Source organism: Echeneis naucrates, chromosome 18 (genome assembly GCF_900963305.1).
Source record: "Echeneis naucrates chromosome 18, fEcheNa1.1, whole genome shotgun sequence".
In the NCBI taxonomy this organism is placed as follows: Eukaryota; Metazoa; Chordata; class Actinopteri; order Carangiformes; family Echeneidae; genus Echeneis; species Echeneis naucrates.
This window is the reverse complement of record NC_042528.1, coordinates 3,883,171-3,911,141: the sequence shown is the minus strand read 5'-3', so window position 1 is coordinate 3,911,141 and position 27,971 is coordinate 3,883,171. Positions and strand designations below refer to the sequence as shown.

At 42.3% G+C, this 27,971-nt stretch overlaps 3 protein-coding genes across 3 annotated transcripts; 1 reads left to right on the top strand and 2 right to left on the bottom strand.

Moving 5' to 3' along the window:
- Positions 1-244: 244 nt before the first annotated feature.
- On the bottom strand, positions 245-4,343 carry cirop (ciliated left-right organizer metallopeptidase). The gene is made up of 14 exons (XM_029526933.1): positions 3,944-4,343; positions 3,754-3,847; positions 3,466-3,517; positions 3,156-3,305; positions 2,839-2,964; positions 2,666-2,750; positions 2,301-2,449; positions 2,023-2,206; positions 1,753-1,822; positions 1,561-1,657; positions 1,331-1,438; positions 1,118-1,249; positions 661-770; positions 245-575 (listed from the first exon to the last, which is right to left on the bottom strand). Exons 1-14 carry the CDS (start codon positions 4,341-4,343, stop codon positions 377-379), a joined length of 1,956 nt encoding a protein of 651 aa, XP_029382793.1. The 3' UTR covers positions 245-376.
- Positions 4,344-5,086: 743 nt separating this feature from the next.
- On the bottom strand, positions 5,087-13,121 carry lrp10 (low density lipoprotein receptor-related protein 10). The gene is made up of 10 exons (XM_029526866.1): positions 13,085-13,121; positions 11,880-12,070; positions 11,679-11,711; positions 11,286-11,430; positions 10,720-10,913; positions 9,933-10,540; positions 9,393-9,829; positions 8,213-8,407; positions 7,625-7,754; positions 5,087-7,061 (listed from the first exon to the last, which is right to left on the bottom strand). The coding sequence occupies exons 2-10, from the start codon at positions 11,935-11,937 to the stop codon at positions 6,417-6,419; spliced, it is 2,445 nt and encodes an 814-aa protein (XP_029382726.1). The 5' UTR covers positions 11,938-12,070; positions 13,085-13,121; the 3' UTR covers positions 5,087-6,416.
- Positions 13,122-15,315: 2,194 nt separating this feature from the next.
- On the top strand, positions 15,316-27,859 carry mmp14a (matrix metallopeptidase 14a (membrane-inserted)). Its single transcript, XM_029526739.1, has 10 exons — positions 15,316-15,755; positions 23,075-23,223; positions 23,472-23,594; positions 23,689-23,996; positions 24,085-24,246; positions 24,654-24,793; positions 25,060-25,198; positions 25,280-25,430; positions 25,591-25,706; positions 25,860-27,859. The coding sequence occupies exons 1-10, from the start codon at positions 15,672-15,674 to the stop codon at positions 26,177-26,179; spliced, it is 1,692 nt and encodes a 563-aa protein (XP_029382599.1). The 5' UTR covers positions 15,316-15,671; the 3' UTR covers positions 26,180-27,859.
- The last annotated feature ends 112 nt before the right edge of the window (positions 27,860-27,971 follow it).

Genomic DNA, 27,971 nt, shown 5'->3' with positions numbered 1-27,971 from the left:
CTGACATGTTGATAAATTATTGCTGATGAAGGACTAAAGATGATATATTATCTTTTAAACTCAGCAATTGTTGAAATGTTTGTGATGAATCTGACATGACCAGCCAATGTGTTTACAGTAAAAACCTGTAATGGTAGGTCATTTGTCACCTTATCATGACAAAAGAAAAGAAATCTTTATGATGACATAACACATTGTGTAAAATTTTGCTTTGTTAAACAAAACTTCAGTGCCATATTTTTTCATGTAGTGTGTCAGATAAATTCATGGCTGATCATGATCAAGTTAATTCATTAGTATCAATCATATTACAGAGTAGTTTTATTTACTTATTTTCAAAAACAGTTTATTCAAATCTCTCAACACTGAACAGGTGTTAACGGTTTCTGTGATCCTCTGGGAGAATATGGATCCTGGTCCTGCAGCAGCCACATTTCAGGGAACACACTCTGAGTGCAGCCAGGAGACTCACAGCGGCAGTGAAGCAAAGTGCCGTGGCCACAGTGACCAGTGAGGGAGGACCGAAGGACAACCAGGTCCCTTCCTGCGCTGATCTTAACACCTCGTAGGGGTTGCTGAACAAAAACAATAGACCAAGGTTAGTATTTACAGGCCATTACACAACCAGAGGATGCTTTTGTTTTGGAAACATTTACATACCTTGTGGAAGAAGAGGGATAGATATTGGCATCATCTGAGGGAAGAGTAATGTCAGAGTACAGACATAACCTCCTTTCAGGGCAGAAGACTGAACCCTGGTATCCTCTGATCTGAGAATTAAAATCGAAATGAACTCATATTTCCCTGCAGCACTTTGTCTCATAGGCGTTGTTGTACGTCACCACTTCAAACAGAACTCATCAATAAATGATGTAATGCAATTTAGTACTTAATAATATTTAATAAGAATAACACACATCAGAAGTGTAGCTTTGTGCTAATTCTTTAAATCTGGATGAGTCATCATTCAGATGTTGTTGTAGAGCAAAATAATGTATCATGGTGTTGTTGGTTATTATGCAGCTAATACCTCAGACACAATGATTAGCATCTATGCTGTCTACTGACACCCCGACTGGTGTGCGCCATACTACAATTACAGTTTGAGTCCAGTTACCTGGACTGTGCCTCCTGCTGGGCAGTCCACCCACTCAGAGCCAGCGACCTGGATCTGGTACCTGTTAGGTCCAGTACACCTGTGTCTGTAACAACAGCCCATCACAGAGCCGTTGATCTCAGGGAACCGACTCTGGTTGTAGAAGAAAGACACCGATCAACAAAGTTCTCAGTAAACACAGGGGACAAACAAATCAAATACATGTGCAGGCACCTGTCTGGTCAGGCTGGAGAAGAAGCAGCGGCTGTCCAGGCCTAAAATCTCCCCACTCCAGTTTTCTTCAGACGACAGTCTGGTGTTTTCCTTTTTCCAACATTCACTCTGAGGGACAGCAGGAGAGAGAGAGAGTCAGCATGCAGTGCTGCAATGGGAAAGGTTTGCCCATATTAAAATTCTGATGATCTGGGAGAAATGCGTTTTTAAGAGAGGGGAGCATAACCTACTCCATTCTTCAGTGGTTTGAACACCCCACACCCCTCCAGGTAGGGGTCAGTCTGGCACTCCCCCTTATGCAGGTGAAGAAAATGACACCCAAGTCCGCTGAGAGAAATAATGCTCATGTAATAATGTACGGTGACATGAAGAATGACTTCTGTCCTTTTGATTTTGGCTTAGAAAAAAATATCTAAATTCACCTGCCTGTGCAGAAAAAGGAGGACGATTTGCCTTGGCAGGATGGCAGGGAACCAAAAGCTGCTCCTTCACCTTCAAAGACAAACATTTATCACTAAATCGTACATTGTTGTTTTTTTTTTTTTTTAATAAACAATCTTAAGACACAGAAATCAATGTGTTTTCATTATTTTAAAACTGTAGCTGTTATATGAATTATATTCTGTATGTAATTCTTCTGCATACTACAGTTTTAATGACGCAGATTTTCCAGACAGTTCATCACTCCTTACCATCTCCCCATGCCAGACTCTGGGCCCGGCTTAGGTTGACCGTGTACCAGCCTGTGTCTTGTAATGCAGCTAGAGTGATGGGGTCGATCCGGACCGTGGTCCAGTCCTCCAGCACTGCCGCCATGATGGACCCCCTCAGGATCCGGGACTCCCAGTGAGAGGACACGCTGCCTGAGGGTGCGTTCTGAAGGCAGAAGACACGGCAGGCAGGTAGCTGGATGTTTGACATATGTGAGGAAAGCTTTTATTATGTCACTGAGCTTGGTAAAACTCTGTACCAGGTTCTCAAGAGGTCCTCCTAGCTCTGGGTCAGTTGATGCCAGGTGCCTCTGCAGGGCGGAGATGATGGACGGGGTGTAGATCCTCATCTGGCCTGATCCGTCAGAGTGAATCACTTTGCCCCGAGGTGAACAGCCAGCACCCACTGCTGCAAATCAGAGAAAAAGACAATTTGGCATCATTTTCTGAACAACTTTTGGCTCACTGTGTTTACATCACTTATTTTATTGTTGTTGTGCATTTAACCCTTTTGCTCTTGTGTACTTTTATTTTGCTTATTGAATATAATAGAGGAATATAAAAGCATTAATCTTCACTGTCTCATTCCCACATTTTACATGAAGTGACATATGGATTTAAAAACCTCGAGAAAGGGAAGGACAGTCTTTCCAGGTGTGGAAGAGATCTCTAGAGAAACCAAGCACATGGAACAGCTCGTGGATCACAATCTGGAAAATAGTCATCATTGGTTTTATTTTTCATTTTGAAGAAAACATTTCATGAACCAGCCTATAATGAAAAAATGACAAATCACACCTGAACTGTAGCCTGGTGGTTGAATGTGGCGGCTGTCAGCGCTTCTCTGCAGATGACCACCACACCAGCCACAGGTCGCCCTTGGGTGTCTGTCTGGCAGTGGACAGCGTAGGCCAAAACATCCGGCTGAATGCACAGAGAGAATAATAACTAACCAGCTGTAGTAAAGTTTCATGACTACAAAAATCCATACAAAGGAGGGAAACTTATTTTAAATATTAAAAGTTAAAGTTGGAATGGATTATCTTTCATTTTAATATGATATAACTTTATTATCTATTATCTTTTGAAGAGTAATTTCATCATTCACTACTCACCTCTGCTCTACACTTGTCAGAGGACTGTAGGTGGAGGTACAGCAGGAGGTCGGTGTCAGGCAGTCCAGCACCTTCAGGTCTGAGGACAGTCCTGTGAGGTGAATCGGGCTCTAAGTAGATATCACATCCAGCCAGGTGATCATCGGGAATCTAAGACAGTAAACACACCTCATGCTTGGTGCTGGATTTTAAGATGTGTCATACAGATGTGTAGTGTGTATGCTGTTGGTGTTTGTTTGTTTGTTTTGTTTTTTTTTTGTTAACTTACCAAAGAAATAAAAAGGAATCTGCAGAACAAACTGATACTCACTGTCACATCCAGGCAGGTCTCATTCCTGTAGTTTTTGTTGGCTCGACCACACCTGAAAGAAGAAACTACCTTTTTTAATCCAGTTAACCCCGAGTTACAGTGAAAAACATGAGTGAGCCAGTTAAAACAAATACTTTAAAATATATTCTACTGAGCATCACAGTGCAAATATTTCTACTGATCCACTTTATCTTCTTGACTGACCCTAACCCAAAAAAAACTGATGGGGAATAGTGACTCTTCATCATCTACAGAGGAGTGTGGCTGAAGGAGCTAAAACACACACACCTGTTGTAGTTGGTCAATCTTGAATTGCTCCAGAGAAACTTGCAGTATTTTTTTACGTCTCTGCTGAGCAGCAAAGGACCCGGTGCTCGGTTCACTGTTAAAAGGTCAATGGTTTATATATTAGTCTCTGATGATGAGTGAGTGTGTGTGTGTGTGTGTGTGTGTGTGTGTGTGTCACCTGTGTTTTCACCTGATAATAAAGAAGACACCACCCTCACAGCCTCCTCCACTGCTGACATCAGTCTGTTTTTCTCAGCCTCTGATAGGTTGTCCCTCTCTCTTGGAATCCAGGTGTGGATCCTGATAGGCTGTGGAGGAGCGGAAGGGGGCGGGGCCACCTGTCCCAGGTAGCCCCTGCGCTTCACTGAAAGGCCATGCAGAGGTGTCCTCCTGGGGTGGAGCCCGGAGGTCAGTGGGGGCTGCTGCCCTGATGGAGGTCTGGATATAGGCCCGATGGGTGCAGGTCTAACAACTCTGACCTGAGTCTGGACCTCGTCAGAAATGCATCTCTGCAGGGCTCCAGGGAAATTAACCACCATCATTACTGCCAGCATCCTCACCCAGAGCCTCTGGGATGGAGGTGAAACCATAATTACCACTGGAACCTATTTAGAGGTCACATGACGACACAAGTCACGTTACATAGACTACAGGAACTGATATTTCCCACCAAACCGGCCTTTATGATAACGTCCAGGATTAGAGACTTTATAAAAACTACAAAATTGCCCTACTACATTAATCTATGTGCCAAGATGCAATATAATGTTAAGTTCCAAGTTTATTCAAAAGATTTTCATTGAATAGAAATGTTTTGGGTATTTTGACTCATGATTGTAAATCACCTTTTTAATATTAATCATGAAGAATTAGGAAAATTTACATTCTGTTCCAGATTGTCCATTCCGTTTAAAATACAAAAAGGCATACCTTTTAAAATAAGGTCACGTTACAGACAGCGAAATAAAATAAACAAAATAAAAAAACAAAATACATGAGGAAAACAAGTTTGTCGTTTCTCAGTCTAAATGAAAAATCCAACTCTAACTAAACATGAATCCATTCAATTAAATGTTATAATTACCTTGCAGTTTGATGTATCTGCCTCTCAGCGTAGTTGCTGTGTTCTTTTATCCTGCGCACCTGACTGAGGGGTCTCAGCTCCTGCCTTCTTTCCAGGACAACCAGGAGGGTTCAGAGGAGTCTGTGTGGATTTCCACAGGATTTTCGAATACAAAGCACAAAGCAGCAGCTCTTTCATCTCTTGTCACTGAGGTTTCAGCCGTTCCTCACACTCGACATTTACCAAAACACAAACACAATACGCAAAACCTAAAAGTGCAAATCGTTTAATCTCAGCCACATATTTACTTATATACAGTGAAGTTGACCCTAATAAATCATAAAATCACCTTTTCTCATATTTACCACATTACACTGCAAATTTAAAACTTCTGGCTACTCCACATTGACCCTAATACATTCAACAAAGCAAAAAAAACAAACCAAAAAAAAAAAAAAAAAACATCTTAAGAGAAAAAGGATAAGTAACTTGCTGAAATAAAAATACGATTAAAATTTACAACAATACAAATGGCACACCACAAGTCTGTTGTGTCAAAATGTGACAGAATGCGATCAGTTCCCCTCAGGGGCTGAAGATTCAAGTTGAGGTTATTTTGTGATTTTGGGGCACCTTTCTGCAACTGGGGCACCTCATCTTCCTGTGCACACTACAGACACACGCACACATACACACATCCTAAAATCAGGCACCATAAAGATTGTCTTTTGACACATTTGCTTTTGTAGATTACATACATTCACTTAGGAAGTGTACACTAATGCGTACTTTAACACGCTGTTATGTTGCAATTATTGTGCACTAAATTAGGGGGTCCCAGAAAGTTATTGCCAGCTTGCAGAGTAGACATGCATTTGTTTTCATGTTACAATAAAGTCACTGATGTGTGGATGCGTGCTGTGATACAAGGAAACCGTGCCTCAGTATGTTATGTGTGCAGTGTGTAACTCAGGAATCATCTCAACAATCTACAGGAAACTCCTCAAAAGGCACTTAAATAGGGGAAATTATTTCTTTCTTTAATATCTGAATTAATATGAGACTCGATGCAATTGGCAGAAGTATGTGGGGACCGTCCACATCTACAAACATACTCCACTGTCTACGTAACACTAAAATGCAAATGCATTCACACAGTTGCAGTCATACAAACAAAATTAACTTCCATCATAAAAACTCTTATCATTCAATCTGACAGTAGCCTGCCTCAGTATCTGGATAAGGAAGATTCTTCTGTGCAAAGTTTACCTTCAATGTGCAGCCTGGCATTAATTAAGTGCACGACCAACACTCACCTACACTTAGACTCCAACATACATGAGCCATGCTTTTCATCTAAAACTTAAAACTGTCTTAAGGAAGTCTTTAGTAATGATCAAATACTTGATTCCATAAGTCAACAGATCCAAATCAAAGCCATTTCAAAAGGCACCAGACTTGCACAGTGAGGGTGAGTCTCGCTGTGGGCCACTCCTGTGCTCAAGTTCAAACAAATGTGGAAAGACTGGGTTTCAGTTATTAGTGGGCAAAGGAGATAAAGAGGCGGTGGGGTGGGTCTCTGGGTGGGAGGGGACGTCATTTAGGTGAGCATGGGCACGTCATCCTCTGAAGTGGTGTCTTCGGACAGGGGGATAAGCAGCACCTCATCATCAGAAGAGGAGGAGGAGGAGAAGGAAGGGGAGGCAGACAGAGGCATGGAGTTGGTGGAGGAGGAAGAGGATGACGCTCTGAAGAGGGAGATACTCAGGCCCAGCGTGTGGAAGATGGAGGCCAGGGAGGGGCTGCTCGGGGGGACGGCGACGGGAGGAGTGTGCGGGGCGGCCGAGGGTGGAGCTGGGGGTGCGTACGGAGGTGGAGGTGGGGAGGCGACGGGCGGAGGGGGCAGTGGCATTAGAGGAGGTGCTGCTTCCAGCTGCTGGTGCTGCTCTGACTGAGCCAACAAGCCAAGTTTCTGAGGCACCGGCTGGTTAACTGCTTCCACGGCTGACGAGGAGCTCGTGGGAGGGGAGAGAGCTGGTTCCTGCCCAGAGGGAGCAGCGTTTGACTGCTGCTGGCTGGAGCTCGATGCCTGAGTCGGCCTGGAGGGAGGTCGGGGGATTAGACCCCACCTCCTCATACGTCGAACAGCCCGCCGGACAAATCGTGGTCTGCGTCTGCGATGCGGGGAGCTGGCAGCATCCTGACGGAGGAGCTGGAGAATTCCTCTCAGTGAAAGCGACGAGGTCTGACATGGATGAAGACGTAAAGAATTAAAGGAGTGGAAAAAGAGATAAGCACCAGTAAAATTATCTTTACAACTCTTTCTTGATTTCCTAAAATGGTAGTTATTAAAACTACTTATGCACAAAACAAACGATCCAAAGAAACGACCCACTGCAGGACATTCTTTGCTTGTTACAGTTAATCCCTCCACCTCAGTAACCCAGCCTGTGCTCACTGGAGAATAATCAAGCTTTTTAATGGGAACTTGCTTTATAACAGCACATTAGTTTTCCTTTAAACCTCTTCAGACCAAATCCTGCTGCTGGGGTTTAATAAGACTTCTTAGGTAGAGCACATGACTTTGATGGATGACACAAGCTCAGACACGAGGGCTCTAAGGGGGATCTAAGGAATTAACACAGCTTACTTAAGCACTTTTATATTACTGTCAGGTGCCCAACAACTGCGTCAGGATTCACAATTGAATGATGGCGTTGAATATGCAGAACAAGACTCAAATCTAGCGTGCACTGTTGATTTTCATCCTGTAAGAAGTTGCTGGTCCTCATGACTCTTGACTCTCACCTCGTTGGGGTTTTCTGTGGGGAAGTCCTCCACTGGTGGGATGATGCCCTGGGCAATCAGCTGCCCGTAGGACGGAGGAGCCTGCTGCTGGATCAGCTCTGCTTCCTGGCGGCTGATTGGAGCAAACAGGCTGCAAGAAAACCAACGTATTGAGATGTTTTCAAAAACACTGACAACCATCATGTTCTAGTTTTTGATTATATAGAGTATACGCTCTTATCGCAATTGATACTGTACATGGTTAAAAAGTTACATTTTTTAGAAGCATACACAGAAGAAAAACATCTTTATCTGACACAAATCGCATGTGGGAAGGTGACTGTTTACAACAGTGAGTACGATGTGTACTGGCTGTGCTGTGGGAGGTTCTGAGGTGTTTGATGGGGTGCTGTCTGTTGGCAGCAACTGAAGGTAGCAGCTAGGAAAACAACGTCTGCCTCTTGTGACTCACTACGTCAGATTATAAACAAGAAATCTAGCTGAGGTGGGCATAAAAAAGCCATCATGCTTGTTGTACTACAATATGGGGAAAGCAAAAACATCTCAGTGAAAGAGCTGAAATGGCCAAATGATCCACAAAACAGTTACCTGTACTCCCTGGTCCTGAGCGAGTACAGTTTACAGGTGCAGCCCATGGCAATCACCAGCAGGAGTCCACAGACCAGGCTGCCAACTGTTGCCGCGGTGATGACCTTGCGGGGCAGGATGACGGTGCAGTTGAGCTCGTCCGTGCCATCCTTACAGTCCACCTGGCCGTCACAGCGCCAGCTCTCAAACACGCACCTGCAGGCAGAACAATGGGCCCGTTTGTGTGTTAGAGAATGCAGGAATAACATGAGTAAGAGATTTTGTTTCACCTGGAAAAGCTTCCTGATTCCTTTGGGATAACCCAAAATAAAACGAGATGATAAACAATGATTATAGCACATGATGGAGCTTGTGATCGTGTATTAGACTGTTTGTATGGTATTATGGATGAAGTAGAGAGGAAGGGATGTATCCTTAAATTTAGGGCTGTCAAGTCCATAAAGAGGCAGATGAAACTTCAGTCTTTTATTCATTAAGTAACCGCTCTAAAGAGAGCTGAGAACAAATGTTTCCACACACTGACACATATCAAATTAGTGTTACAGTATATGTTATGTGATGAGAACACTCCCATATAATGTTTATTTTGCAACAACTTTAAAGCCACAAATCACCCAAATTCCGACATCACACTTTCGAAAAATGCATTTAAGAGTCACATATACAGGTTCCTGCACAAGACTGACTCACATTTACCTAATAACTGAGACACACCTTGGACTTGACTGACCTGACCGCAAAGATGATTCTATCATTTGACAAAACAAAAGAACCTTAGTTAAAGTCAGAGTAACACTGGGTGAACAGAAATGTAATTATCCTTGAAGGGAGACTGTTTTGTCAACTCTTCAAGGACTAAACCGTCAATATTAACTTTCAGGAGCACCAAAGATGAAAAGACCCAGAGACAAGAGATTTCAAAAAGCTATAGCTCCTTGGTGACTAGGCAAACTCAATCTGCTGTTAGAAGCCATTTTATATGGTCAAAGCTGAGTATGGCTCTGGGGATCCTTTTCATTAATAGTGATTTCACAGATGAAAAACAAACTATCATATTTTTTTTTGCCTCCTGCAGGCACACTGAAGGTCTGGGAGCAGCACTCAGACAACCGTCCTCTCCAATGAGATAGCTAGGCCTCAAGTCCTAACACAGGCAAAACACACGCGTGAGCAAACTCACCTATCACTGTCGCAGTGAAAGGTCCCTGGCTGGCAAACGGTGCAGTCCCTCTCGTCGCTGCCATCGGCGCAGTACAGCTGATAGTTGCATCTCTCTGTGACCGGGTAACACACCGGCCTGCCAGCAAAGTGGCTGGAGGCCACAGCCCTCTGTCCTGCCATTCCACAGGCAAACTGGTTTAGACTGCAGCCTCTGCATCCCTCCTCATCTTTCCCTGTTTCAGGACAGTCCCATTTCCCATCGCACCGCTGCTCCTGGGTAAAGCATCCTCCTGATGCTCCCCCACACCGGCCTTCCCAGGGAGGGCAGTAGCTCCCAACATGGAATGTGGCGTTAAAACCACTTCCCTCTGAGCCAGGAAGCGTCTCGTACACCATGGACAGTAAACCAGTATGGGATTCCACCTGGACTGATTTGTAATTGGAGGTGTAAGTGATCTGTAAAAATGCAACAGACAGATGTTACCATGGTAATTATAAAAAAAAAATAATAATAAAATACAGTTTGAACTCTTGAAATATCTAAACTAAGTTAACTCACAACTTTAATAATATCTCCACTGCCTTGCTCTCCGTTGTAGACTGTGAGTTTATCACCATGCCCCAGCACCAGCTGCTGCAGGTCCAGTCTCAGTGTTCTGGGGTCTTGAGGGTCCAGGGTCCACACACAGTACAGAGCAGGGCCTCGAATGGCTGGAGGAGAGAAGGTCCCATAAAAGGTCTGGAGGAGGCCTCCACAGGGCCACTCAATGGGGGTGGGAGTGACAGCGGGCTCCTTATGAGTCTGAGGCTGCTCTCGATCCACCTGGGCCTCCTCCTCTGCCCTCTCCTTCAGCAGCTCCCACAGATCAGACTCAGTAACTCTCTCAGCTGACCTGTCTGAGCTCTGAGTTTTATCTGAAGATTGAGGTTTCTCTGAGTCCCCATCATTGTTTCTCTCCGTATACCCTTCTCTTTCAGTCTCTTGTGTCTGCGTGCCGCTATGCTTTGGGGGTTCTGAGGTTTCCTCATCTATCTCACAGTCCTGTTCATCAATGCCAAGGTCAGGACCTTCATCAAGACACTCCACCTGGCCATTACAGCGCCAGGAGAGCGGAAGGCAGCGGCCCCCCAGGCATTCAAAAGATGTCACTGGGCACTCCCCCGTGTCTGAATGTGGGGAAACAAAAAGGGATTAAAAAGAATAAAAGAGCCTTTGTTAAGAAGAAATAGGTCTGCAGAAGAAATGCAGAGACATTGGTTTCCTTAACAAGTTACAACAGGACAAGATTGTTCACACAAGACATTACCCAAAAAACAAGGGGAAAAAAAACCCCACACCACCATACCTCTGGCATAGTTCAACAGAAACGATGACACAGGGAACAGATGTGGCAGGAAGTGGTGCATCACTGTAATATTTCCCCCTGGAAATTCCATCGGTGGAGGCAGTTTGGAACCACAGAGAACAACTGGCTCACCACCAGCTGACGATTTTATAGAAACCCATTCCTTCCTACAACGTGCTGAAAACTGGGAAAAGCTGAAGAAAAAATAGTAAAGTAAGACAAAAGGGGATTGGCAATGTGGGAATCGGTGAGCTGAATTTACTTGATGGGAGAATAAAATTTGCATCCGACCTCAATTTACTTCTCAAAATCAGTGAAGATTTTATTTATATTGGCAACTTCTAGACCCGTTATTATACATCCTAAATACAGAAAAGCTCAAGCCCTGTATTCACAACTGATCTGCAAATGTTTACATGGTATTCAGCTCAACTGAGCCCAGATTACCACAGAGGATATTCCAGATCTGATTTGCAGCAAATAAACGGAAATGAATTATTTCACTTTTTTTGAGCCGATTGTAATATCTTGTGTATATGGTACTTCTCATTTCCTCAGCATCTCACCTGAGAACAACAGGTTCCCCTTCCGAACCCTTGATGATCCAGCAATCATACGTGGAACCAAAGCGGTAGGACCAACTGTGGTAGGCCGAACTCCTGATCTCTCCCTCCTGGCTGTCTAAGACTTGAAGGGAATGTCCACATCGGGCTAACAAACAGACACACAAAAAGGTAACTACTCAAAAATCAAAATGTTTTTGAAGCTTCAAGTGTTGTTTTATGGTGTAAAAGCCATAAACCTCTGCTAACGTGAAACTTTAATATGATCTGCTTTTACCATCATTGACACATCGTACTCTGCTGGAAAATATTTATATATAAAAGAAAAATGTGACATTAAGAAATATTTTCCAGAGAAACTGCCAAATTTTCATAAAATGCCAACTGGTCCCTTACCAGAGCAGAGAGCAGGCTCTAAACAGCTGCATACTGCAGAGGAAAAGAGGAAGCAGAACAAGTCACACCTGTGGTTCATCACCACATCTGACAGAGATTGTAAATGTTGTGTGGTACAAAAAGTACAAACTCGAACTTCACTTGGTAAACATTTAAAATTAGGCAGCTTAGAGGAACACAAACCAGGAAAGATTCACTCACCCGTTAAGGTGAACACCAACAGAGTGCAGAAGTTGTAAGTGACTGTCATTGTGGTCATGCCTCTCCCCTAATAAACTGGAAATTAGTCAATGAAAAAATTTAAAATAAAAATAAAACTGAGGACTTAAAAGAGTAAAAAATAAAATGTCAGACGGATGCCATCTTAGCAGGTTTGCTCAGGAAGACTTCACCTGTAAAGTGAAAGAAAAAAGGATCAGTGGTGTATTCAATCTGGTCTCATTTATAAAAAAAAAAAAAAAAAAAAACCTTTGGCCTCATAACACTATCACGCTGCCAAGTAGCACTTTGAATGTAGTCATTCAGGTTAAAAGCAATTATCTTCCAGATTTTGCATCACAAATGATTTGAAAATAATCAGTAGATGAACCAATAAGAGAACTCAACCTAAGAATAATTAAGAATAAGAATGTTTTCTCTGATTAACATCCTGGGCATTTAATGCAGTTGGATTACAGTCTTTATAATCTGCTTTTTTTTATAATTTCAACCTAATCAACCTGATGAGAAAATACTAAATAAGATGTTGAATGGAGGAGCAGTTGAAGCCCAACACAAGGAAGTGTTTGATTATAAATTTCCACATTTATCGATTCAAGACTGTGGTATGTGTGGGTCAGAAATAACTATACGAATACGCACTTGAATGAATGCTGAGGTTATTTCATCTCCAATACACAACTGACCCGTCCGCACACAACACAACACAACACAACACAACACAACGATTTCCTTCCTATAAGCTTCCCAACAATGACGCCACTATCCGAGACCAAAATAAACAGTTTGAAAGTCCATCTATTCTTCCTGCTGGAGTAAACTTATTGAGATTTCCCAACGTGAGGTCGATGAAGTGTTAATGAAGCCCACGATGTCTGTTTCTGGGGTTATATTTTGGGCTGAATTAACGCCGTGAGTTGGTTTCAGTTTGGGGCAGGAGGCGGGAGCAGCTGCTCGCCTTCTTTCGGGCTTTAACAGCTAGCTCCCTGACAAGCTAACTGCTAACATCCCGACGTCTCCTCTTCGGTTTGTTCGTCTCTTTCGGGCCGCGACACCACAAATAACCGGCTTGGAGCACTGCAGCTGGCTTAATACCACCCAAATACACCCGAGCGTGTCGGCTACAGGCGGAAAAAGACAGTAAAAAATGTTTAAAAAGAGCGAGAAATGAGAGCGGAGTACGTTACCATGTCAGTCGGCCTTTTTTCGTGTTGACAAATCCTGAGCTACTTCCGGATGTTTGAGCTGATGACGGAGGGGGCGGGGCTTGTGATGTCAGATGATTTTTCTTTCATTCAGAAAGTTTTTACGCCATATCTTTCTTTGACTCAAATGTGGCAGACCCCCAAAATGATCTTATTTTAAACACTGTGAATGTATACAGTGTTATTAGAATAATTATTCAAAGAGGACTCTAAAAAGTGAAATGTTTGTTTCTTAACACAAGGGGTCAGTGTCAGACATAAGTTTTGATTCACAAAAATGACTCCAGGCCTTCAAGGGCTGGTAGGAGAAAGAGCATTCACTTCCAGTACTGTTCATTGATTTTTAATATGATATTTTCATTTCACATAAATCTGTATTCATACTCCACTAAATGCTGGCCACAGTGGAAGAAATATTTACGCCATGTTTTGAGACTTTTCTTATCAGTATTGGAAATGTATTCCTGCTTTGTCCTGACACATCTATACGGTATGAGGTAAAAATATACTTGGTTTCTCAGGTCACCTCAGGTTTCTCAGGTTTGCTTTTTCAGGTCACCTGAAAAAGAAATACTTACTAGATTGAAGAGGATCTTTTTTAGTTCATTTTTCATCCAGGAGAAATTGGTTTGACCCAAAAAAGTGGCAATATAAATATATAATATGCATAATCAATACAGCATTGGTATGTGTCTGGTCGGGCAAAACAATATATGAGCATGGTTAGCAGGACTTCCTGCATGTAAATACTTCTTACTTTCATTAATATTTTAAATAGAATAAACTCATAGTACACGAAGAAGATCGCCTTGTCTCCTTGTTGCATTTCCAAGGAAGCAATTTACTACACTGCTAACAAAGAACAAATCCAACTACAAAACTATTGCACTTATTACCCACAAAAACACAGTCGTGATTCAGAGGAAGTCTGTGGATATTGGCCCTCTAAACATTTGTCTCGTTTATATTTAATTACATTTTGATGCTAAATTACCCAACAGTTCATAAAAAGCAAAGCTGAGACAACATTCAGCAAAACAGTCTGAAAAATGAATGAATCAAGAGTTTATTTTTCCTCCTTTCCTGCCTCATTATTCATATCATGACCCCTCCAGACTTATCTTGCGACCTTTGAAATGTCTCCGACTGAATGGCATAAAGCCAGCAGATTAAAACTCATCTGTATTTGGACAGCTACGACCACAAAATGCTATTTTTGCATTGAAGCATAAAAAAAATCTAATGGTGACACATGAGCTAGCCCATAATTTGAACTGTATTTTTGTTTTTTTTGTTTTTTTTTTTTTCAAAACATTTCCAAACTTCTTCCATCACCATTCTGCTTTAAAAATTACTTTATGTCTGGTATGGTTACATTACCTCATTAAAAATTCCTGAAATACATCTGGGTCAACTCCTCCTCTCTCATGGAAAAACAGCCCAGATTCTAAAAATATACAAATATTTTTCATTTCAAATATTTAAGTGCTGGATTCAAGATGTCTCCTGCTTCCATTCTCTGTATATGTGCAGTGGAGGTTTCAACTTTCCACATCACGCTTGTTTCAGTAACACGCTGGATGATGGTTGGCCCAAACTAGTAGTCATGGCATAATATCCTCTGGCTTGTGCACAGTTGAACGTGAACTCACATGCACGTCAATTTGTATAAACAGGTTACTATATAAAAAAAAAAAAAAGTGTAGAATTTATGCAAAATTAAAAATACTTTGAAGGCCATGCTCTCAAAAGTGCTGTCAGGTAATGAAGTATTCTTCATGCAGAGGGTGGATCTGATCATTTTATTGGCAGTGAATATAGAAAGACACATTCAGTACAAAGTGCTGCTGTTTGGTTCCTATTTGTGGTTTGATTATAAAGACTCCTTACTCATCTTCACCACCACATCTCAATGGGGAGATAAGTTTTCTGTTTATTTATTAGGACTAATTGCACAGCAATTACTTTTCAACTTAAGATATTGCTGTGAACTGAAAACATAAAGTTAGTTTATATATAATTCATGGCTGTAATAAATACAGCTCGCAGTTTTACACGCATGACTTTCACATACAGAGTGATAGATTATTTGTGTAGCATGTAATTAAGTAAATAAAAAAAAAATATCTCAGTATAATGACGTCTGCACATCTGGAGGAGGACCCAGAGGAAAATCCATCCACCTCTCTCTCTCTCTCTTTCTCTCTCTGACCACGTCCACACACTCTGCAGACAATCCCACTGCAGGAAAAGGAAGCCGAACTATGAAGCTTTAGTAAAGTCAACAACAGCTGAACATTTGTCTCAGACAGCTGATGATTGTGCTCTCTTCTCCGCTGTTTTCAGAAGGAGTCGCTTTTTGTGTCCATGCGGGATCCAGACGTCTCTCTGCCACGTTTTTTAAAACACACCACGGAGTTGCCTCGATCGATGTCGCATTGATTAGTTTTTTTTTTTTTAAAAACATTATCATTGTTATTGCTTCCTTCCTCTGGACGTCAGGACTCCAGCTGTAGGTAGTTTTCTTTTTTGGGTTTTTTTGGGGGGGCGGTAGTTTGTAGATCCCAAAATGCTGCCCCAGCTCCTCACGGTGGCCTGTGCTCTCTGCTGCTTTGGTTTTACCACAGTCACTGCAAATGTCCTGCAAGCCGAGGTAAGGACCCATTCACTCATTTATACCATGCATAAGCACATATGGAAATACTTTTTCATGTGTGCTATAATGTGCCAACACTTTTTTTTATCAAGTTCTCAAAGTTTCCGCAATCTTCCTGCAGTATGGATATAATATGTACATTTACAAGATTCTGCAGCAGAGAATCCAAATTTATATATTTTTTCCCCACTTCTATTGCATCTCATGGGGTTTTTGAGCTTTTACTGTGTCGGAGGAAATAGCTGTTTTGCTGTGATCTGTAATGTTTAATATATTTTCTCTAATCTCACTTTGGCAAGGGAGGAACTGTTTATATTCCCCATTTTGTTTATTCTTCCACTCGCAAACATCCCTGTTCTTTGTTTTTTCCTCTACTGTTTAAAGAGTCCAGTAGGAAATGTAACAAGAGATGAAACTTCATCCAGAGAAAAAATGTCACGAGTCTCAACTTTAGTGGTTGAAGAAGAGGGGGAAGGGGAGGAGGAAGAGGAGGAGGAAAGGGGGGTCCAGGATAGGGTGCAGTTAAGAAAACCTAAGCTGAGTTGCTTTGTTCAGAGAGAAAGGGTGTAGTGGAGGTAGTGGATTGGGAGGGGGGGTGTTCATCCACCAAAGGCAGGAGGCCGGGGGGATTGGTTTGCCTTCACAAGCTGGACTTGAGGCACTCCATCTGGGAGATATTAGGCCTCAGGCTGCGAGGAGACACTAAGCTGCTGTTTAACTCATCCCAACAACAGATTTTGTCATCAGGTCTCGTGCAGCTTCTTTAATGATCGGGTACAATCTCCCCCGAACGCCTCCGGTCTCGGCCCATTTTTAGATTGGCTCTAAATGTAGTCCATCCCTGAGCATTTACCTTGTAGATAGCAACGCTACCGGCCAGTGGTCACAAGTGCACGGAAACATCGAGGGAGTTTAAAGTGATTGCTTACGGCACCACGTTAGGAAACAGGCCACATGCAGTCATATTATCAAGAAGTGGAGTCATCAGGTGTTTCTGTCACAGGAAATAGATTCACAGAGCAGGAAATTCACACATACAAGAGTGTGTGCTGTAGTTTAAGGAGGACACAGGACGCACGAAGAAGCAAAGGAGGACCTTAGTCACTGACCACAAGTTGCTGGTGTGTGAGTCAAGCCAGACATGGTGGACAACTCGGAGAGTCAGACAGTTTATAAGACGCCACAGGCCGCTGCCCTCCTGCGGTGAACACACCGACACAGTGATGAACGTCTGTAAACAAAGTGAGAAAACATGGCCTTTTACTGTAGAGGCGTCGGTAGCAGCTGTGGGACGATAAACGTCTAACGTCTCTGCGACAGAATGAGACATCAGATCAAACTTTTGTTGATGCAGGTCGTGATTCACTGTTTTATCTCGGGAGAGGTGATACTGTCAGACCTGCGGGTAAGGCCTGATGTAGAAAAAGGATAAAATTTAATTACGGGTTCAGGATTGCATCACCTGAGAGCTGCATTTGAACCCTGTGATCAACAGATAGACTTGTCTGTGTGTGGAGAAGGTCGACTAAACTGGGCACAGAAAAACAGGAGAAACAAACACAAAAGGCCTTAATTAAATAATGTTGACGGAGTTGAGTCTGGGGGGGATTGAGCAAGCAGCAGAAACTGACCTTAGAGGAATTTTGTGGTTTATCAGTGTTACTCAATATCTGAACATCCCTGTCTGACCTCACATTGACAAACTAAACCCTCTTAATCCTGACTTCATAGCGAGAGAAGCTCCACCAGCAGAGACATAAGAGCTCAACTATTCTCTGAAATTGAAATCATCTCTGGTGAATTCGAGGAACCTTTGCACCTTCCTGCATCTGTTTTCACTCTCCTTTTGCCGTGTCTAACATTTTTTATTTAAATAAAATGCTTACTTGGGTCATTTGAGTGAAGGAAGTGGGCAGAAATGAAAACAACAGGGTCTAAAACAGGACCTTTCCATATCTGGCAATGAAAAAAAAAAAAAAAAAGTTGTCGTCTGCAGACATATGTCTCGTGATCGCAGCGGAGGGTAACACATCTGGTCCAAACACATCTGGGTCCAATTCTCTTTATCTCGACTGGACTTGCTGTTGATGTAGCATCAAAGAAGAGCTTTGCTCAAGATTGGGCGCATGCTGCTCTGACACTCAGCGGCTGTCACTCAAGAAATGTCAAAAACAATCTGGATCGGCCTTAATGAGAAACCGATGGATTTCCAAGGGAGAAAGGGAGAGCTTATCTTTACTTTGCTGCTAAGAAAACGGCAACAGCCTCGGTAACAAAGAGGACATCAAAGCATAGTTTGGACCAAAATTCAAATTTCTCTCAGGTGCTCAGCTGGTTTGACTTGTCTCTAAGATCTGGAATAAAGACTGATAAACTTTCTCAAATACTTCATTCAAGTGCTGTCCAGTTGGTAGGCTACCTTTTCCCCATTTTATTTACTTCAACTGTCTTCTACAACTTAGCTTCTGTACCACACATCGCTCATCAGATCTTTCCCCTTTTCACATTATTATTTTAACTTAACAGTTTATAGAATGCAATGTTTTTTACACAATCACTTTCATAACAGTTATAGCTTTAATTCACCAACCTTATCATGAAAATGTCATTTATAAAAGGTAATACAGTTTTTTTTAAACTCATTTCCTGAGTATTTGTACAATGTTTTACTTCTGCTTACCTAAGTCAAAGTAAGTACAGTACTTCCCACAAACAAGCCTTTAACAGGAATTATTCAGCAATGTCAAAATGTTGCTATAATCTATTAGAAGTAAAAGTACAGATTTTATTTATTTAGAAAGTAAAAGCTTTTTGTTTTGTTTTTTTCGAAAAGCTTTATCAGCTAAATGCTCTTTAGTATCAAAAATACTTAACATGTTGGCAGGACTATTACAAACTTTTATTATAAATGATTTAATACATTTTAATCAGAGTTAAAGTGAATATAGAAAGACACATTCAGTACAAATCTAAAAGTGCTGCTGTTTGGTTCCTATTTGTGGTTTGATTATAAAGACTCCTTACTCATCTTCACCACCACATCTCAATGGGGAGATAAGTTTTCTGTTTATTTATTTAAAGTTAGAGTTTAATCAAAGTTTATAAATATACCTTATTCTATAACCATGCACCATATATTAGTCCATAATATTCTTATACTTCATGCATATGGAAGTTATTAGTAAAAATAAAACAAGTTCGAAGCGTAAAAGCAAAAGTAAAACTAATTTTTAAATGTAGCACAGTAGCTGCTGTACTTTATCAAGCTTTAAGTATTATAATATTAACTGCACATGCAGTGTGTACGGTATAATGAAGTTTTCTCAGTGTTGGCAGGCGTCAGGATGATAAAGTTTCATTAAGCACAATAAAACCATGCAGTGGTTGTATTATTTGACCGGTTTGACCCAGTAGAAGTGTAACTGTAAAAAAAAAAAATTACACAACATTAGTCTGAGTGTGAACCGAGTCGAAGAAGCCAAGAACTGAAGGTGATGTGAGATTCAAACCCTCATGAGCAGAATTCTCTGTTTTTTCCGTTGGCACCGAGCGAGAGGAACATCTGACTCAGTCCCTCAAATTTAAATTCAGCCATATTCCTCGAACTCTTCTCTCTCCCTGTTTTTCTTTGACCACTCTTCCTTCTAATGTCTTTACCTCTCCTTCTCTAATGTAACTCTGCACTTTAGATCATCCTCCACCGCCCTTCACCCTCTTGCCTGTCCTTTTTCTTCGCTCAGAGGATAACTGAGGTTTCCAGCTCATTCCTATAGCGTGAAAAAACAGATTTTCATCGAGGCAGTTTCAGGCTTTTGTGCTGTAACACACAAAACTATTTGGGATGGTCACATAACTGGACAGCAAAGTGGATGCATGCACAATCAACTTAAACTCAGCTCTGTGGACAGTCAGATCTTCACTTCTATTTAATTTATAGTTCCTTTTATTTGGTATTGCATAAAAATAGACAAAGCCCACAAGATTCATTCTAACGTAATGACATTTATGCTTCAGACTAAAATGAAGTCATCTTCTTTATCGCCACCATCTAGAAAAGCATGGGGATTTCTTTGGTTTACTGCCACGAACCTATAAATGCAGCGGGACTTTTTTCTTTTCTTTTTTCATTATATTTGCAAGTCTTGTAGGAAGTTGTGGTTGGCTTCCAACTCAGTCTCATGTGAATGTGAGTAAGAATACGTGACAATAGATGGCACCCACAGCACGTGGGCTGCGACGAGTGAGGGGACAACTTAGAAAGTTAGAAGCTGAAAAGGTTGTGTGTCCTTCAACTCGTTTGTGGCAACTGAACATTAGCTTGGGAATTAAGGCACAATATCGGCTGATATAGCTCATATTGAAGCAGGCAGCTGAGCCGATATATCTGGTTCAACAATGCCCTTTCATGTTGTGTGTTCCAAAAAATATATGATAAATATGACAGCTGTTTTTGTCCAACCTGTAGTGACAAAACCCAAAGAGGCAAGGGAGGCAGGGAAAAACTGCAAACCTTTAGCTGTAAGAAGCAGGAAGGACTTAACAGTTCTAATTCTTCTAAAATCGTGATGAATTTTGAATTTGTTATGAATAATCCACTGAATTTCAGCTTCTACTTCACATTTGGCAACAAGGTCACAGCAAGGTCAGAGGATCCATATATACATCACACAGCGCCACTGAAACAACCTGTTTACTTCACGCTGGTTGTGTTTCACTGTCTGTACATTATACATTCAGACCTCATGTCAGCGCACACACACTGCACACAGACCCCGGGGTGTGTTTACCAAACCAGCCCTTTTGACCACACATGGCTGAGTAGCAAGCTACCCAGAGAGTCTGAGGCCAACAATACTGGCCATGTACAAGTCTCAATAAAGAGACGCTTTGATGGTGGCTGCTGGGAATTCCAGGGAGGTGGGGGTGTATGCTGGGATATCTGGCGTCCCGACCGGAGGTGGTGGTGGTGGTGTGTGGAGTAGTTTGGGGCTAGAGAAGAGAAGTGGAGGTCTTGACGGTGTGGGGGAGACTTTTTCATGGGAGTGTTTTTATAGAAGCAGACGCGTCACCACACTGGAGCCACGGCGCACACTAGCTGCACTCAGCAGAGGGGCAGAGAGTAAATTTGGTCGGCATTAGAGGCAGATTGACTCAGAGAGAGTTGGTCGATAAATTGGATTAGCTGGATGCTCAAATAATCCAGACAAATCTTATAGAAATTGTTAGGGGGGGTGTGCAAAGATGGAGAGAAGGGGGAATAAGTTGCCTCTCTGCAGGTCCTCATAAGTGAACCTTGTTCACTGGCCTCTCTGCCAACCACATGTCTAACAGTAGCTGTGTGTGCACACATGCAGTGCACGGCCAGGTAGCCCTGTCCCGGTCCGCTACATTTCCACCCCCCTCCCCTTCCCTGCTTTTCCCTTCACTTGCTGGTAAAAGGCTGGAAGAGAAAACCAGCACAAATGGTGGAACAAGAGAGTTATCTGAGGTTTAGACGACGCTGACGAAAGAATTCGGGGTAATTCCACCAACTTCATTTGTGGTGGGGATGAAGATGTGTGTTAACTCTGTCTGTGCAGATGCACATTTGAAAACAGACACTTAAAGATACATTTAAACTTATCTTAGCATAAAGACCGGGGAGTCAGAAACAACTCGCCTGGCAATTTAAAAAAACACCAAAGCTACCAGAACATGTTAATTATTGAGCTTTAAATGTGTGCTGGGTCACAATCTTCTTATTATAAACAACCTCCTGGGTATGGCTTTGTGTTAAATGGACAGACATGAGAATTATTATGGAAGAAAGTGAATAAAATGTCGAATGATTCCTTTAATAGTGTCTCAGTCCAGTGTTAGACCACCAGTGGCAGGCAGTGGAAAGAATAGGCTGCTCTTTCATGTGTAAAGATAAATAGTGATGGTTTTCGGTTGACACAAGGACAGACAGCGAGCGGGAGGGGGGCGGGGCAGACAGGAGCGGCAGGAAGATCTGAAACTCTTTGAGGAGCCTTAATGTTGCTGAAAATGTTACTTTTTCCAGCGTTATGGCTTCAGTTGTCTTTGGCTGCGATTGTCTAGACAGAGCTTTGGGTCATTGTGACTGGAATGACATCAGTGTTTTCAGATTGTGTGTTTTATTTGGCATTCAGTTTCTCTCTCATCCCTCCTTATGACCCCACAACAAAGTTTTCCGTAGTGGACTCAGCATAAATCAGGGGCATGGGAGGACTTTAGTTTTTTAATAGTTTGTAAACGGGATAATGCCACAGTCAGAAGGCGAAAGGACAATAAATCCAACGTGCTGAGTTTGGCTGCTGTAGGATAAAAAGTCAGCCTGACGCACAAAGAACCCACACACCCTTCGGCTTCCTCATTCACCCAGTCAATCTGCGTTACACATCTGACCTTAAAGAGGCAGGTCCAAACAAGACCTGAATGTTGGCTGCAAGTACTCCAACACCCACAAGTTCACAAAAGTGGCCGATCCCCTTTTTTGTTGACCTAGATGTTTTCTAATGTGTTTTCCTATTTCTCATGGCATCTCTGCCTGAGACCTGCCTCAGCTGCCAAGAGATTCTGAGAAACTAAAACAGAAAGAACTAATCATTCTGTTGCAAAACACCCATAATTACAACCCCAATAAGCTGTATTTCAGCAGCTGAATGTCATCTCCCCATTGCTTTTCCTAATTATTTCAGTAGTTTGTTTTTTGTGAGCATAAAATCAGCACAATGAGCGTAGCAACCATGGTGAGTTGTTTTTTTTTTTTTTTTGGATGAACTTTGATTTCCATTTTGTTGATCCAGATGAGTAAGAGTGCAGGCGGGGTAGCTTTTCGTCTCAATCTGCATGATTGTCTTTGTTTTTGTGAATCACCATTTGTGACAATAAATCAGGTACTTAAATGTACAGTGTAGTTAGAGGTTAGAAAATGAAGGATTAACAGAACATATTCCTCATTTTTTACACAGTATACTTGCTCAGTTAAAGTGGTCTAGACAGCTGATTTTTAGGTAAATATGTTTCACTAAGACTGTTTTCTGTTAGTGAAGTGAAAATAGCTCTGTGAGAGCATTTAGTAAAATACTCAAACACCAACACATTTCATTTATAGCGAGTCCACAAGATTTCTGTCTGCTGACAGATAAAGGAAACTGTGTCAAGCTGAGTGGAACCATCATGTCACGTCGTATTTCAGAAGAAAAATCCTGCTTGGTGGATTTACCTATATTTAGCTTTGTGCAACATACAAAAGTCTCTAAAGAAATACACACAAATGACGTTCTTTCTTTTCCCCTCTCTGTCTCTCTCAGGCTTGGCTGCAGAAGTTCGGATACCTGCCTCCAGGTGATGTCAGAGCTCAGGCCATCCGCTCGCCAAAGTCCATCAAAACAGCGATAGCAGCCATGCAGAGCTTCTATGGTTTGACTGTCACTGGCTCCATCGACTCCAACACGTTACAGTAAGTCCTGATCGCCTGCAGCCATTTAACGACACGTAGCTCCTTGGATTTACATTATTACTCAATAATTTTAAAAGTTCATGGTTTCAAACATCTTGATGTCATTTGATGATTTGGAAAAAAATTGCAAGACGTGTGAGAGAGTCCAAGGCATCAAGGTTATTATAAAAAAAAAAAAAATGTGTCCTTCAAGGGAGCCAAAATTTTTTAGATAGTTGAAAAGTGTAAATTTAGCTTTTTGTTGCCAGGGCGATGAGCCGGCCGCGGTGTGGCGTCCCGGACAAGTTTGGCCCGGAGCTGAAAACCAACCTGAGGAGGAAGAGATACGCTGTGCAGGGTCTGAAGTGGGACAAGTCTGAGGTGACCTTCAGGTCAGCGTCACACCGAACACGCCTACGCTGTTAACCAGCTGATTACTTCATGACAAGACTTTTTCAAATGGCTCCGACTCTCTTCTTACAACAGCATACAGAACTACACCCCGAAGGTCGGAGAGCGGGCCACGTATGAGGCGATTCGAAAGGCCTTCAAGGTGTGGGAGAGCGTGATCCCACTCACCTTCAGAGAGATCCCCTACAGCCACATCAGAGGCAAAGTCGACAAGTACGCAGACATCATGCTCTCCTTCGCGGAGGGTTTCCACGGAGACAGCACGCCGTTTGACGGCGAGGGCGGCTTCTTGGCCCACGCTTACTTCCCTGGCCCAGGCATCGGGGGAGACACGCACTTTGACCTGGCTGAGCCTTGGACCACCGGGAACATAGACCAGGGAGGTGAGAGAAAGAAGAGCAGATGGACATTTTTAAATTTAATGACAATCTACAACAGAGCGAACTAAACATTCTCTCTCTCCCTCTGAAGGTAATGATGTTTTCCTGGTAGCCGTCCATGAGTTGGGTCACGCTCTGGGTCTGGAGCACTCCAATAACCCCTCAGCCATCATGGCCCCCTTCTACCAGTGGTTTGACACCGAAAACTTTCAGCTCCCTGACGACGACCGCAGAGGCATCCAGACAATTTATGGTGGGTTGGAAAGAAATTAAATGTAGTGGCGTCAGATCTGCAGTAAAAGTTTACAGTTAGCTCCTTTAGCACAGAGATTACAGATTCTACAGCTTCAAAGCAGTTTGGTAATCCAGCAGGCAGCCACCTGTTTGCATTTATTTCTCTGCAGACTGTGTTTAAACTCCATTTACTGTTTCTTAATCAACATAACATGCATTGTGTCCTGAAACAAACCCACATGATAACAGTTTGAAGTAAAGTTTAAAATTTAATCTCAAGAACAAATTCACGGTTTATTTCTCATCCTAATGTAATTGTCAGGATATTAAAGCTTCCTTTGTGATACCTTGGCTGGTTTTACTGCACATTATCCTTCTCTCACGTCTCTCTCTCTCTCTCTCTCTCTCTCTACACCTTCACCACAGGAACCAAGTCTGGGGCTCCGCCTCCTCCCCCGCGCCCCACAAAGCCGTACATCCCTGACCGGCCAGATCACGGCCCGGACATCTGTGAAGGACATTTTGACACCATTGCCATCCTCAGAGGGGAAAAGTTTGTATTTAAGGTACAGGAGATTTTTTTTTTACCCCCCAAACATTCTCAACATCGATTTCGGACAGAGATGGACTGCGATTGTGCCGGGTTTTATAAGTTCAGGCCTGCAGGCGAAAACAGACAAACCCTTCCTACTTTTAGCACATCAACCTTTTAAGAAATAGTTCCTAAATGATATATATTAGGACTACAAGTAATGGTTGTTTTCATTATTGATGACTGGACGTTGTTTAATTGAACTCAACAGTAGCTCTATTCTAATTGTGTGTGTTGCAGGACAAGTGGTTTTGGCGTGTGCGTAACAACAAGGTGCTGACAGGTTACCCGATGCCCATTAGTCACTTCTGGAGGGGGCTTCCTTCAAACATCAACGCCGCCTATGAGAGGAATGATGGGAAATTTGTCTTCTTCAAAGGTAGTTTCCTTCTGAGTTTAGACTGAATGAATGATGATGAACAAATGAATAAACCTCTTTTATATGGTGTCTCCTCTCCAGGGGACAGGTACTGGGTTTTCAGTGAGTCCACCATGGACAAGGATTCTCCCAAGAGCCTGAAAGACCTGGGCACCGGTCTACCCAAAGACAAAATTGATGCAGCTCTTTTCTACACACCGACAGGACAGACATACTTCTTCCGTGGCACTAAGTAAGTTTAGTTTCTAGTTTCTATATCTATCGGAAACATGATGGAAAATGAGAGGCAAGGATGAGGGGGGGGTCTAAAAATAAAATTCTTAATTATTAAGATCCAATTTCAACCAATTTCCCAAACTTTAGATCTGTAACGGTTCTGGCTTCACCCTCAGGTACTACAGGTTCAATGAGCAGACTCGTACCGTCGACAGCGGATATCCAAAACCCATCAGCATGTGGAACGGAGCGCCGGAAAACATCAAAGCTGCCATCATGAGTGAAGACGGATGTAAGTCAAACTGAGCATTTTAATATCTTTGCTCAAAATTTACTGCTGAAATTTCACCAAACATTTCTCAGTTTGCTGCTTTTGCTCAAGTATCTGTGAATTTGGGAACTAATGTTCGCTCACAAAACTCTCTTCCGATTCCATCTTCCTCAGCTTACACGTATTTCTACAAAGCCAACAAGTACTGGAAGTTCAACAACCAGTATATGAAGGTGGAGTCCGGCTACCCGAAGTCCGTGCTCACTGACTGGATGGGCTGTGACAGCAGCGAGCCCAAGAAGGGTGGAGAAGAGGAGGTGATCATCATCGAGGTGGACGAGTCGCAGAGCGGGGCCGGGCCCGTGGCCGTGGTCATCCCTCTCCTCCTACTGGTGCTGGTGGTCATCACTCTGGGGGCACTTTTGTTCTTCAGGAAGTACGGCACGCCTCGACGCCTCCTCTACTGCCAGAGATCCCTCCTGGACAAGGTGTAGGCAAAGTGACGGGTGACTGACAGACTGCCGCAGAGGGACAGAAAGAGAGGGGGAGAGAGAAGGAGGGCCGAGTGGAGATGGAAAACTGAGAGAGGGGAAGAAGTGAAAGAGGAGGAAAAAGACAGAAGAAGAAGAAGTGGGGGAGAGAGGGGACGATCGTTAAGTTTTGGGTGGTTTGTATGTGCCACAAAAAAGAGAAAGGCCCTAGAAACTGAAATCAGGAAAATGTGTATTTGTATTTTAACTATTTACATGTACTGTTCTGTTGTTCAGAGATTTAAGAACATACCCACAACCTCACATAGCGAAGGGAACAACACAAGGACTCATCTTCGTCCACTTCCCTCCCATCTCTCCTCTCTGATATCCCAGGTATTAAAAAAAAAAACATCCCCGTTTCCTTCTTTCCTTCCCCGTCTCCGACTGGACGACTCCAGCTGAACTGCTGTCTGATTCATTAACCAGAAATCTGAGTTTACTCAGAAATCTATAATGTCTTGTTGAGCATTTTTGCTCTGGAATACATCCAATGTTTTGCTTTTTACTCAAAAATGAATCGTTTCAGTTCGACATTTCCTCTTAAAGATGACATTTTGAAGTTCAGCCAACGTAATATCACATGTATTGGACTTTTCTTTTCTACCACTAAGTGTAGGGCCGGGTATCGAACGTCAGACTTCTGCCAGAAAAGTGTTCACAGCAGCAGCTAGTCAGACACATCCCATCAAACAGTGCCAGATTAAAATCCCATTTTGTCCACTCGCTCTAATGTTGTCTGTGATTCAGCATTTAAAATCTTTAGGAAATTGACAAAGTGAAATACGATATGAAGTCTTGTTTTGGTCCTCGCGTATATTACAGAAAGAACCCCATGTTGTTTTTGTTATTATTGCCTAATCTTTGGATGGATTCCCTTCGGCAAAGCGTTCGTGCAGAGCAATGCAGACTTTAATCAGAATTATGTCCAGAGGCTGCTGGAGGGAAGTTCTCCTCGTTCGTTTGATGGATCCATCCTTTTTTTTGCATGTCCGCACGCAGCCACAGTGCTTCATTCAGTGCAAGCAGTCAGATGGGAAAATTGATTTTGTTTTTTTGGTTTGTTTGTGTTGTTTTTTGTTATTTGTTTTTTTGTTTTTTTTACTAAAGGTGTTGGCGAAAGGAAAACATTCCAGTACATTTCTTGTTGAGTACGAGCAGAGCTGCTTGTCCAGGTGTGTCTGTAAGCGGTACAGCTTCCAACAGTATGGTGCAATTTTTAATTATTATCGTTGTTATGGGAAATAGTTGTTATTATAAGTATGGTTATTGTTATTATTGTTCTCCTGGTAAAGTTATTATGACTTTTTTTTTTGTACATTGTCATTTGGAGTCCTGCTGGACAGAGGCATAACATGACAATGATGGAAATGATTCCCATTTTACATACAGCGTGTGATGAATTAGATCAGATTGGGGGGTAAATGTGAGTTCAGGGCGTTTCTAAAACACCCGAAATTACCCAGATGTTGGCAGAGAATAATCAAAATACTATTTATGAACTTTGACACAGATGGTGTTCAATGTTTTGTCTGTTTTGTCTCTCAAATTGAAATTGAAGGCGAATTGATTTAGTTAACAACAATGATAATGGTAATGATATTTATAATGATGATCATATCAATAAAATGCAATGAGATTTTTTTTCTGCCTGTTTTTACTTTTGTATTTCAGTAGATTAAGTGAAATTAAACTATTTTCTACAAACAGTCAAAACATTTTTTCTCCAAAGCCTTTACAACCTTTGAATACACAC